At 39.4% G+C, this 11614-nt stretch overlaps 2 protein-coding genes across 2 annotated transcripts in view; one reads left to right on the forward strand and one right to left on the reverse strand.

Annotated features, from left to right (window-relative positions):
• camsap2a (calmodulin regulated spectrin-associated protein family, member 2a) overlaps positions 1 to 2854 on the reverse strand; it is a 46119-nt gene extending 43265 nt beyond the window's left edge. Inside the window, 1 exon segment of the mRNA XM_030132014.1 lies at positions 2243 to 2854. Within this exon segment, the coding sequence (XP_029987874.1) occupies positions 2243 to 2381 (139 nt within the window). The 5' untranslated portion in view covers positions 2382 to 2854.
• A 691-nt stretch (positions 2855 to 3545) lies between these two features.
• ddx59 (DEAD (Asp-Glu-Ala-Asp) box polypeptide 59) lies at positions 3546 to 10106 on the forward strand. Its single transcript, XM_030133100.1, has 7 exons — positions 3546 to 4656; positions 5762 to 5944; positions 6053 to 6142; positions 6430 to 6681; positions 7968 to 8120; positions 9313 to 9441; positions 9705 to 10106. The coding sequence occupies exons 1-7, from the start codon at positions 3820 to 3822 to the stop codon at positions 9960 to 9962; spliced, it is 1902 nt and encodes a 633-aa protein (XP_029988960.1). The 5' UTR covers positions 3546 to 3819; the 3' UTR covers positions 9963 to 10106.
• The last annotated feature ends 1508 nt before the right edge of the window (positions 10107 to 11614 follow it).

Below are 11614 nucleotides of genomic sequence, written 5' to 3' on the forward strand. Positions count from 1 at the left end.
AGGATGGTCCACAAGCAATTCAAAAATAATGCTTCTTTATTGCTTTGTCTTGCTACCTTCCTTCCTAGTGTCAATGTAATAAACCTGCACTGAAAAGAGAAAAGTATTTCCTGCCTGCATCTCTAAACCCAAGCAAAAACAAAACCTCAAATAAAACCCTGATTAATTGGTTTCAAATGAGATGCTGCACCGGTCTGACAACTATAAAATATGTGCGCACACACAACAGATGTAGCCCTGAGTACTTGCGGCTGCAGGAAACTGGATGTTAATTGTGATAACTGTGTATGTCTGTGCGTGTGAATGCTGTGAGCAACATTGGCAGCTTTACACTCCCTTGTAATGCTGCCCATCCTCCTGCACACACAACAAATACTCAATGAATCACCTGTGACTGAGTGCTATCAACAAGGGCATCTGTAGAAACAGAAATGCGGACAGCAGCAGTAACTTCTATGTAGGTTATATATTTTCCGGCACATATATGTTCATGCTATTGATCTTTATAATGATTTTCATCTTTCGTCCTGCCCTCCCCCTTATCTTCCATCATAGGAAAGTCAGAGGTCAGAGTGAGCCAACAGCAAACCCCTTTAAAAAAAACCCTTATGCTTGTAGAAATTTTTCATCCGGATAAATACTGTATAATTAATATATTCACACCTCTTAAGTTTCACCTAGTGTTACAAACAGGTCTCCTTATGGTCAAAGCAAATCTTATCTGCACAGAACATTAAATAGCCGTATCAGAGTGGTGTTTGATTTCCTTCTTGTTATGCTGGCTACATCTTGTATCTACTCGGCTGCATATTGTCGATGTACTCCTGCAATGCTGCAATAAAGAAAATGCATATGAAGTATTCAGAGCAGCGTAGGCTGAGATCTGGAGATGAGCCTACACTTTCTCTTTCTTGAGCACTCCCTCCCTTCCTTCCTCACACACTCACCCTCTCTCTGGAGGGCTATATTTTTGGAATCAGCTCATTTCATTCAGTCCTGATGAAAATACACTGAGGATCTGCAAGAGATGTCATGTTTGCAGGGCTGGTACACCACTGTGGCAAAGAATAATGTGCAGAAAGCCATTTTGTCTGCACTGATGAGCCAAAATGACGTGTATTGGACACCTCGAGATTTAATGTAGGCTATATGCATGCTAGACAATTGTGTAATAAGTGAATGGTACCTATAAAAGCGAACAAAATAATATAAAGGCCAAAAAATAATCAAATAAATACAGCATCTTAATTAATTTTTTTCATTGTTTCCTAAAATGCACATTTTACATTGATGAATTGTTTTGGTAATGGGGAAAATAATTCCCTTTGTCAGGCCAGATCTTGTGAATAATGACTCAAATGATGAATGTTGCTCATCACAGGGTCCAACAATGTCAGATATATTGTAAGTATTTGTTAAAGGACAATTTCCATTATACAGTTTCCAAACTGGGTGCTTTATTACACCTTAGTTACTGTCATGACAACAGTGAAATGAGTTCACATATAGTACAGTGGGTAATGAGCCTTAGGATCTGATGTGAATCACATGGGAAATAAAGAGATAAATTGGGGCATTTGAGCTGCAGTGTGAATAACATTTTTAATACATTACCTCAGATTACTGTTAACAAGTCCAGCCTTTGTCAGCTACAGTGCATACCCTGCTGACAGTGTTTACAAGGTCCCGCTTGTGATACATCTCTTTCTAAATATGACTTATGATGCAGTACCTTGAAGGTGACATCATTTGGGACACCTTCATACGCCCTCATAACACTTGTCTGCTATTAAGCACTGCCTTTCTATCAAGTAGGGCAGCACAGACCCACTACAAGAAATCAGTTTTATCTTTCCTCTGGGGGAAAATCTATTGTTTTTCCAATAAGCTAATCATTTAGATGTCCCGCACAGGGCACAGCAACAAAACAGTGTTGGTATAACAGAATCCTTTTAAACTAATGGAAATCTCTTTATGGAATGGTCAAACATACTGCCCCATCCAACCACTGACATCAGGACCATTATACACCCTAGAAGCCACAGATGGATTTTGCATGTTTTTTGTTTTTTGTTTTTTATTTTGCAATGATCTCTTCAATGTCATACCATAGGTTTGTTTTTATGCATAGACTTTATGTCATTGTATTCATCGTAATTTATATGTATTACAACAAAAAACACACAATATCATCTATATTCATGCAGCGTGCAGGTAACAGGAGATTCAGTAATGGACCTACCTGTCCCGTATGCTTTGGACACAAGCCATGTGAGGTTGCAACAGATTTTGGCTCTGGAGAAGTCGTAATGCTCAAAAGATTTTATTGCTGGAGCAACGAAGGTCTTCTTGACATCCCTGACGTCCTGAACTTCACCCATATTTCTCCCTGAATTGTATACTTAAATCCTAAGAAACACAACGCTAAAGCATCCCACTACTGGTGTTTACTGGAAAACAATAAATTAATGTTAAATAACGAGATGCGTGGTCTTTCCGTAGGGCTGTTTAGAGGTTCTCTGAGTGGTAAATGTTAGGTTGGCTGTGGGTATTTGTCCTGCTCTGTCCTGTTAACACAATGAGTCGCTAGTCTTGGTATTTTTCATCCATTCTGCTCTCTACCAGTCCAAAGAGCCTCCGTCGGACCAAGCTGTAATGGGTTCCTTGGTTTTCAGCGGAAAAACTGTTCTTCTGCTGGACTGAAAACAGCAATATTTCCATTCTTGGGGTTCTGTGGAAGCAGAAGGCTTCTCCCTTTCATGTCCGTGTATTTTGGTGAGGACAGACTATGTGTTTTGCATTCCCTGCTCCATTCAGTCGCGCGGTGCCCTGGTGCGGTTTTCCTGCCGCACTGTGGCTCTCGAGCACTGCACCTTTGTTGTACAATGCGCACGCGCATAAGCTGCCTTCACAGTACTCAGGAATAATTACCTTTATTGGGTTGCGTTTGGACAATTTTAGACCATGGATGTAGTCTGAAAGAGTCAGAGAGCCTATTTCTATATGTGACTGAAACTTGAGGTAACTGGCTAAACGATGATGCAGCGACACAAACCACTAACCACTGACTGTTGAATTTCATAATATGCTTGTTTGGTTCTCCACGCTGTAATGCTGACCCGCTTTAAATTCATCAAAGTTTGTTCGTTAGAATTGTAAGAAAACTCCAAAACATGTAAACCTAATGAATAACTAACTTGCAAGTTAAAGACATATCTTTATACCGTATAACTGCTGTACGTTTAAATTAAGCTAATTTTTACGGTAAGCATTTGAACATAGCATAAAAACAGGGTACCGTGAATGCAATTACCAGACTTAGTAAGAAAACAACCCTAAATATGTGTAATTACAAGCTGTAAATGTACATCTTCTTCGATGTAAAGATAGTGACCGAGGCGTTTTTGTAAATATGGTTCAATTCCGCTGCCACGCCCTATCCTAAATAATATTAATAATAAAAAAAAAAAAAATAAAAATAAAAATAATAATAATAATAATAATAATAACAGCGTAGGACTGAATTATGGAGCAAAGATAAAAAATAAAAACACTAAAGAGTAAATATTGCTTTCCACACAAAAACGTTTAAATACTGTTTATTTTAAAGTCTGTGGCGGACTATGGTGGAAATATAGCCCGGGAACAACAATTCCCAATGTGCTTAGCGAAAATACGTCATTAATGTGCGACGGGATTGATTTGAACTGTTGGAAGATTTGACGCGAATGGGTATGTTAGATATCTACCTAAAATACAGAAACGTTTCGTATGTAATTTTCAGAATCTACTTCTTATAGGATAATAACAATTGATAAAATGTTTATGCCAAGAGCACTGAAAGTGAAAAGACCAGCCCAAGGCTCAAATCAAGTTTTACAGAAAAAAAGCAGGATAGGTCAGGAAGAATGCAATGAAGATGTTTCAGAGACACCTATTCAGAAAGAGGGAGTTTGCGAAGAAACGAAAAAACAGGATGAGACAGTACAGGCAGATGGAGATTCTGCAGTGTTAAAAGACAGTCCACGATGCGAAGATGGACATGATTCTGAGTCACACGATACGGACGAAGAGGAGGAAGAGCCTGTCAAATCATTCAAAAAGAGTCAGAGATGGCCAGAGCCAGGGGAGCCGGTTTGTGTGATGTGTGGTCGCTATGGGGAGTACATTTGTGACAGCACTGACAATGACGTTTGCAGCCTTGAATGCAAAGCAAACCACTTGGCCCAAATGGGGATGGGGACTGGGGCAGATGTGTTTAATCGTGAGGACACAGATAGCCCTGACAGGACTTCCCAACCTCAAAAGCAAGTAGTTGATGCCGGTGGAATGGTTAAACATGAGGTAAACTATTCATACAAGGAAGATAGATTTATATCAGGCCTCACAGAGGAGCAGGTGAAGCGGATTCAAGAGGAGCTTGGCATAAAAACTGAAGGTAGAGATGTCATGAGACCTGTGGTTGAGTTTGAACACTGTGGCTTCCCTGCCACACTGGGCACCAACCTGAAGAAGGCCGGCTATGTGACACCGACTCCAGTCCAGATGCAGATGCTGCCTGTGGGTCTCAGTGGCAGGGATGCAATTGCCAGTGCTGATACTGGCTCAGGGAAGACTGTGGCCTTCCTGCTGCCTGTTGTACTGAAGGCACTGCAGGTACAGTAATGAAACTGGTTTTTCATCTTCTAAGCTTAGATTGTGCTTCTATTCTATGCTGGGTGGAGAAGGGAGATATGTCACTACATACTGTAATGATAAGGGTTTGACTGATATTTTTGTTGTTGTTAGTAATCGTGAAGACCTACACTGTTAAAATAAAAAATAACACAAAACATTGCTGAAATGCATTTAAATATAGGCAAGGCAGATTTATTTGTATAGCTCAATTTATGCACAGCAATTTACAGTGCTTTACAAAAATGGAAAAGAGACAAGTTAAAAACACACAGTTACAATTAAAACATAATCAATAAAACACAAATAGTAATCAATTAAAATAAAGTAAAAGAGAAGAGTGCAGATAGAACCCTTCCAGTTCTATGCACAGTTGAACAGAGCCATTTTCAGCCTGGACTTAAACAGTGTCAGAGTAGAGGTCTGTCTCACGTCATCAGGAAGACTGCTCCACAGTTTAGCTGCATGGAACTGAAACGCAGCTTCACCATGTTTAGTCCTGACTCTGGGCACCAGCAAAAGACCTGTCCCTGAGGTTCTCAGGGTCCGAGATGGCTCATATGGGACCAACATGTCAGAGATGTACTTTGGTGCTAGACCATGGAAAGACTTATACATGAGCAGAGCTGTTTTAAAGTCTGTTCTCTGAGTGACAGGAAGCCAGTGCAGAGACCTGAGCACAGGACTAATATGGTCGTACTTTGTACTTCTTGTGTATATAATATACATAAATTTTTCCTCAACATTATCTTAAAACAAAACAGCAGGTGTTGGAGTTGTGCAACTCAGAGTAGCTCAGTATTTTACACTAGTGACTGCAAAGAGAGACAGTGGCATCAGAATTTAAGTGTGACATTTTGGAATTAATTCTGTTACTGAAAAAAAACCCCAGCAAAATGGTGAATATTGTTTCTAACAATCAGTCGACATCTACATAGGGAGTAATACTGGGGAAACAGTTTTGTATTAGAAGCAGTTTTTAACAGTGCTGAGTAGTTAATGTGAAGAGATATGCTATACATACTGCTATACTATACAGTATTTACTGTATTTTGTCTTCATGTCAAATATGTAACTTTCGTTTTAGAAACAGACTCATCCCGTTAGCAGCCCTGTGGCTCTCATCATGACCCCCACCAGGGAGCTGGCAATTCAGATCGAAAGACAGGCAAAGGAACTGGTGATGGGCCTCCCAAACATGAGAACTGCCCTGCTGGTGGGAGGCATGCCACTCCCTCCACAGCTTCATCGCCTTAAAAGGAGTATAAAAGTATAGTCATTATTTCAATACTTTTTTTCCTCCAATGGATACAACTCTAATTAAAAACTGACTGTTCAAATTCCCACATCTTAATGGTGCTTCTCTGTCTGGCTTCAGATTGTTATAGCTACACCAGGGCGGCTACTTGAGATCATGAAACAGAGGGCAGTGGTGTTGGACAGAGTTGAAGTGGTTGTTGTTGACGAGGTAGGAGAATCACATGGAAATTTACACTAACATACCTTGAAAACTGGAATTTTGTACCTGGTCAACATATAAACCTTTAATGTTAACTATACTGAACTGGGAAAAATGTCCTAATATTTAGCCAAACAATACTAATCAAAATTGTAAATATTTTTTTTATTATCTGGCATGTGAATGAGGATCCAATGTTTTATAATGAATAATCAGTTGTGTGCTGTTTGGTCAGTATGTGATTTTAAAATGGACCAAGTCTGTCAAACTTTTAATAGTTGTGGTGCATTCTCTAGGTGGACACAATGTTGAAGATGGGTTTCCAGCAGCAGGTGCTGGAGGTTTTGGAAAAAGTCCCTGAGAAGCATCAGACTCTGTTGGTCTCAGCCACAATCCCAAAGGGGACAGAGGAGCTGGCTGCTCGGCTGGTCCAGGACCCTGTCCATATCACTGTTGGAGAGAAGAACCAGCCTTGTGCCAATGTCAGGCAAATCCTGCTGTGGGTAGAGGAACCGTCCAAAAAGAAGAAGCTGTTTGAGATTCTCAATGTAGGTTTTGAGTGATTTTTACTTATGGCAAGGATGTCTTATATTGGCCTTTGTTTATTTGGTTCTAGTTTGCTTTTCAGCTGAGTTATTCAAAAACTGTCAAAATTATGGCACAATTGACAGTTAGTGGAAAAGTAGAGCATGGGCCAAGGAGGAAACTTTAAAATTTTGCAGGAGAACATTGAACATGATTTATCTATGCACAGTAAGAAATGACACCCTTTCACATGTTCTCACTTAGTATTTTTTGGGTGGAGTATCACTTTAAGAACACAAACTTTCACTGCCAGGGTAATCTTCAAGTGGACAGCACTTTTCTTACTTTGTTGCACCCTGGAGAATAAAAGATGGCTTTGGTAGGAACTATATGTTGCTGTTACTTTAAAGGGAATGTTTCACTATTGTCTGGATACCCACTAGTACCTGCCTGGCATTTTATTAACTGGCTGTTTAGACATGGGAATTCCTTTAGCTTCGAAGTGTAGTCTCTCTGCTACACCATATTTAGGCAGCCATTGCTGCAGCCCTGGCCCCCGTCTGGAGGAAATGGGTGGGACCTGAGCCATGGCTCCACTCCAGGAATCCCAGCAATGACTCTCACCATATATACAGGGCAGGACAGCAACAGTCTGCTGTACTTAACTCAGTGAATTACTGTTGTTGACCTTTGTAGGAATACTAAGACCTGCTTAATTGTCTATAAGGATATTGCAACATGATAGGACATTTTTAATCATAACTGTTGTTTAAGAAGTCTGTTGTCATTGAACATTGTAAACATGTTAATCCTACAGATTTGTCAGTGACTGTAGGATTTTAATATTTTTACAGCTTTATAGCTGAGCACATGATAATTAGCTTTAGGAAACATAATACATTTAAGACGAGATATAGAATGGTGCGGTGATTAGCAAATTACCATCTCTCATCTTTCAGTATGACCTCACCTAACCTTATTCCCTCCTAGTGGTTTTATTTTATTTTTTATGAATTTTGTTGTTGAATAAAATCCAAACCACAGGTAAACAGATGAATCTGTTCTTTAACCTCTGCAGTCTGCTTTGCATCTTTTGTTCCTCAAAAGTATTTGATGCTGGCTGAAGAATCATGACTGCCATCTGCTGGAATTTCAGGGAAATGAACATGAACTGTACCTACTATTTTAAATCTGCTTAATGTCTCTGCTCAAACGTTACAAATGATTTATTGTTTTATTTACATCATTAGATGAATTGGATCAGATTCAATAACTAAAAAACAAAACCTTTTGCTTTGTGGCTTTTCAGGATAGTAAGCTGTACCAGCCTCCAGTGGTGGTGTTTGTAGACTGTAAACTGGGGGCGGACCTGCTGTGTGATGCAGTCTCCAAGGTGACAGGACTCAACACCGTGGCGATCCACTCTGACAAGACCCAGTGGGAACGCAACCGCATCCTCAGGGTGAGGCCCATGGCAGCCAGAGCATGCACAGCCATGTAGCAGACAAATAGCAGCACTGTATAAGACTGCTGCTTGTAGATGGAAGATCCCAGTCACACAGCTGAACTGTTATTTAGTATTAGTTTATAATTTATTCAACCTTATATATAGACACGTACTCATGTCATCTCTGTCAGTCTGCCCCAGGGCAGCTGTGGCTACAAATGTAGTTTACCACCACCAGAGTGTGAATGTTACAGCGAATGAATAATGGGTCAATAATGTAAAGTCCTTTGGCTGTTGAGAAAATAGCTATAAAAAGCCAATTTATTATTATTATTATTATTATTATTATTATTATGTGGATCAAACACAACTATAAGATATAATTATGGGAGAACAGAGCATGAACAGACTTTAAGTCATCTTAAGCTCGATAACCGATCTCTCAGGTCAGCTGACCAGCTGCTCCTGAGGGTTCCCAAAACTAGGCTGAAGCTCAGAGGGGACCGAGCATTTTCTGTTACAGCTCCAAAACTGTGGAATGAACTACTGCTGCACATGAGACAGGCCTCCTCACTGTCCAATATTAAAACTCTTCTTAAAACCCACCTCTTTTCTTTGGCTTTTCACACCACATTGATTTTATGTGCACGGCTATTTTATCTAGGGTGGACAGCCTATTTATTTATTTATTCATTATGTTTCATTGTGTTTTTCATTGTGGGCCAGCTGAGGTGGCTTGGGCATCTGTTTCGGATGCCTCCTGGACACCTCCCTGGGGAGGTGTTCCAGGCATGTCCCACCGGGAGGAGGCCTTGGGGAAGACCTAGGACACGTTGGAGAGACTATGTCTCTCGGCTGGCCTGGGAACGCCTCGGGGTCCCCCCGGAAGAGCTGGAGGAGGTGTCTGGGGAGAGGGAAGTCTGGGCATCCCTGCTTAAACTGTTGCCCCCACGACCCGGCCCCGGATAAGCGGCAGATAATGGATGGATGTGTTTTTATCTTAGTATTTTATCTTCTTATTTTGTTTTTGGTGTGTTTATTTTACTGTACAGCACTTTGGAAACCTTTGTGTTTATTTAAATTTGGGCTTTATAAATAAAAATGGATTAGATCTTAATATCATGTTTTACACACAGAGAGGCATAGAAACAAGTTGGAGCTTTAGTGTTGAACTATGATCAAGTAACATTTGTTTTGTGTCCATCAGGGTCTTCTGGATGGGGACTTTGAAGTGGTAATCAGCACAGGGGTGTTAGGCAGAGGACTGGACTTAGTCAATGTCAGATTGGTGGTGAACTTTGATATGCCAAACACAATGGATGAGTATGTTCATCAGGTAAGGGATTCTAGTGTTTTTAAGGGATATACTGTAAACTGTTCGTTTCTGAATTATTACTGTTTGCTGACATGCTGTTATCTAAGTTCCTCTAGTCTAACATTGACAAATTAAGCAATGTTTACCATTTTTTTGTTTTATTTTGATTTTGGTCTATGTGTAGTACTAGTACCGATATTGTTGCATAAAATTCTTAACATGATGTCCAGGATATCACTAAAGGCAAATGTACAATACCCCATTTTCCCTGCCATTTCTTACAGATGGGTAGAGCGGGTCGTCTTGGACACAGGGGAACAGCCATCACCTTTCTCAACAACAACAATAAGCGTCTTTTCCTGGGAGTGGTGAACAGGGTCAAACCCACAGGATCCATTTTGCCACCTCAGCTGCTCAACTCACCACACCTTCATGAGCAGCAGAGGAGAGAAAGACAGAAAGCCAAAACAGGGTCTGACATTCTGGTCACACAAAACAATCTCATTGACATAATACGGAAACATGAGCGCTCCAAGAAATAGTGCTCCGCTTATTTTGTTTGAATTGGCAATGTGTACTTCTTAAGTAAATACCTAGCTTGTACATTGCTTTTTTGTATAAAAACTAACAATATGTGCTGTATCCTGAATATTTTTGGAATAAATGTAAAAAAAAAGAAAAGAATTCACATGTTTTATATCTCTCTTTTTACATTCATTACTTTGAAATTGAAATAAATCTCAATCTAATGTATTTCAGAGACTGTGTAAATACTGGCTGTGCTATATCCACCTTTCCCTTGAAACTTTTAATAGTATTTATCAGATGTATGCACTATGCACAGCTTTGCCAAAAAAAGTCCCACACTCGAATATGTCATTGGACCTTCTTTGCCATGGTTTGATTCCAATAAATGTATGCAATGTCACATGTTTTATTTCTGTAATTTTTTGGACCTGTAACATGGCTGAACCTGAACATATCAAGACCTAATCAACTGAATTAACCCAAGATCCTAACACTGCCCCCCACCAGCTTGTACTGTAGAAACTGAGTATGATGGCTAATCACTTCACGTCTTATTTCACCCTGACATGCCCATCACTCTGGAACAGGGTCAATATGGACTTTCTGAACTCTCAGTCTTTATACTCTCTATCAAACTGATGATAGTTACTCACTGCATCCGTTAGGATTAAAGAACTTGTTGAAGCTGGAACATATTAATCATGTCACTAATTACCCAATGGAAGGATTCTTGTTAAATCCATGTTGGGACTTTCTTTGGCCAAGCTTTGTAGATTGCACATACAAAAATATTATAAAACATTTTCTATACAACATAATTCAATTTAGTCTTTGGGGTCTTAACATAGCCAATTTTTCCCCACTGTAAAATGAAAGTTCTTTTGTTATTTTCTTTGTTGTATAAATGTCCCTTGTGGTTCAGATATTTTCTCTTAGTGTACTTTTATAGTCACCAGTAGATTGATTAAATATTCAGAGGTTCAAATGTGTCTGTCTTAGTCCATTAAGGAAGAACATTATGACATTAGAGATAAAGAATATTCTTCAGTGTTCTTATTTTTTGTTTAACAGATTGAGGTTGCATTTTGTGCTTATTTCTTGGTTAAAAGATGACTGCTCACTTTTAAATATAATAATTGCCATAATCACATAAGAATCTTTTTTTATATAGCATTTATAAAAAGGCAGTCTCCAAAGTGCTTTGATAGCAAATGGTAAACTCAGAACAGTAAATGCAACAGAATTAGGATTTAACCAAAGAGCAGTGAACAAAGCTCAGATAAAAGCTGGAAAAAACTGTCACAAAACAAAAATTATACAGGCAAATCTAGAATTACAGTGGAAATAATTAATTTAAACAATAATTAAGTGGAAATAAAAACAAAAAAATCAGTAAGATCAACAGAAGGTGTTTATTTGCTGACATCTCTACTGGGATGGAGTCTTAAAACTGGACAAACAGTATTTTTTTTAGTGAATTGAGGTAGGGGTAAATTGCATTGATACATAAAGTCTGGATTATGTCTCCATCTAGCGTCAGAATCAGACGGATACGTACATTTCTACGTCATCACGTAACGGTTGCTAAAATTTCAGCCAATCAGCGCTGAGTGGTGGAGCCGATTTGAAATTGAAGCGGGCGAAGGCGGAAGCGATGAGAACATCC

Source organism: Sphaeramia orbicularis, chromosome 4 (assembly GCF_902148855.1).
Source record: "Sphaeramia orbicularis chromosome 4, fSphaOr1.1, whole genome shotgun sequence".
NCBI classification, from domain to species: domain Eukaryota; kingdom Metazoa; phylum Chordata; class Actinopteri; order Kurtiformes; family Apogonidae; genus Sphaeramia; species Sphaeramia orbicularis.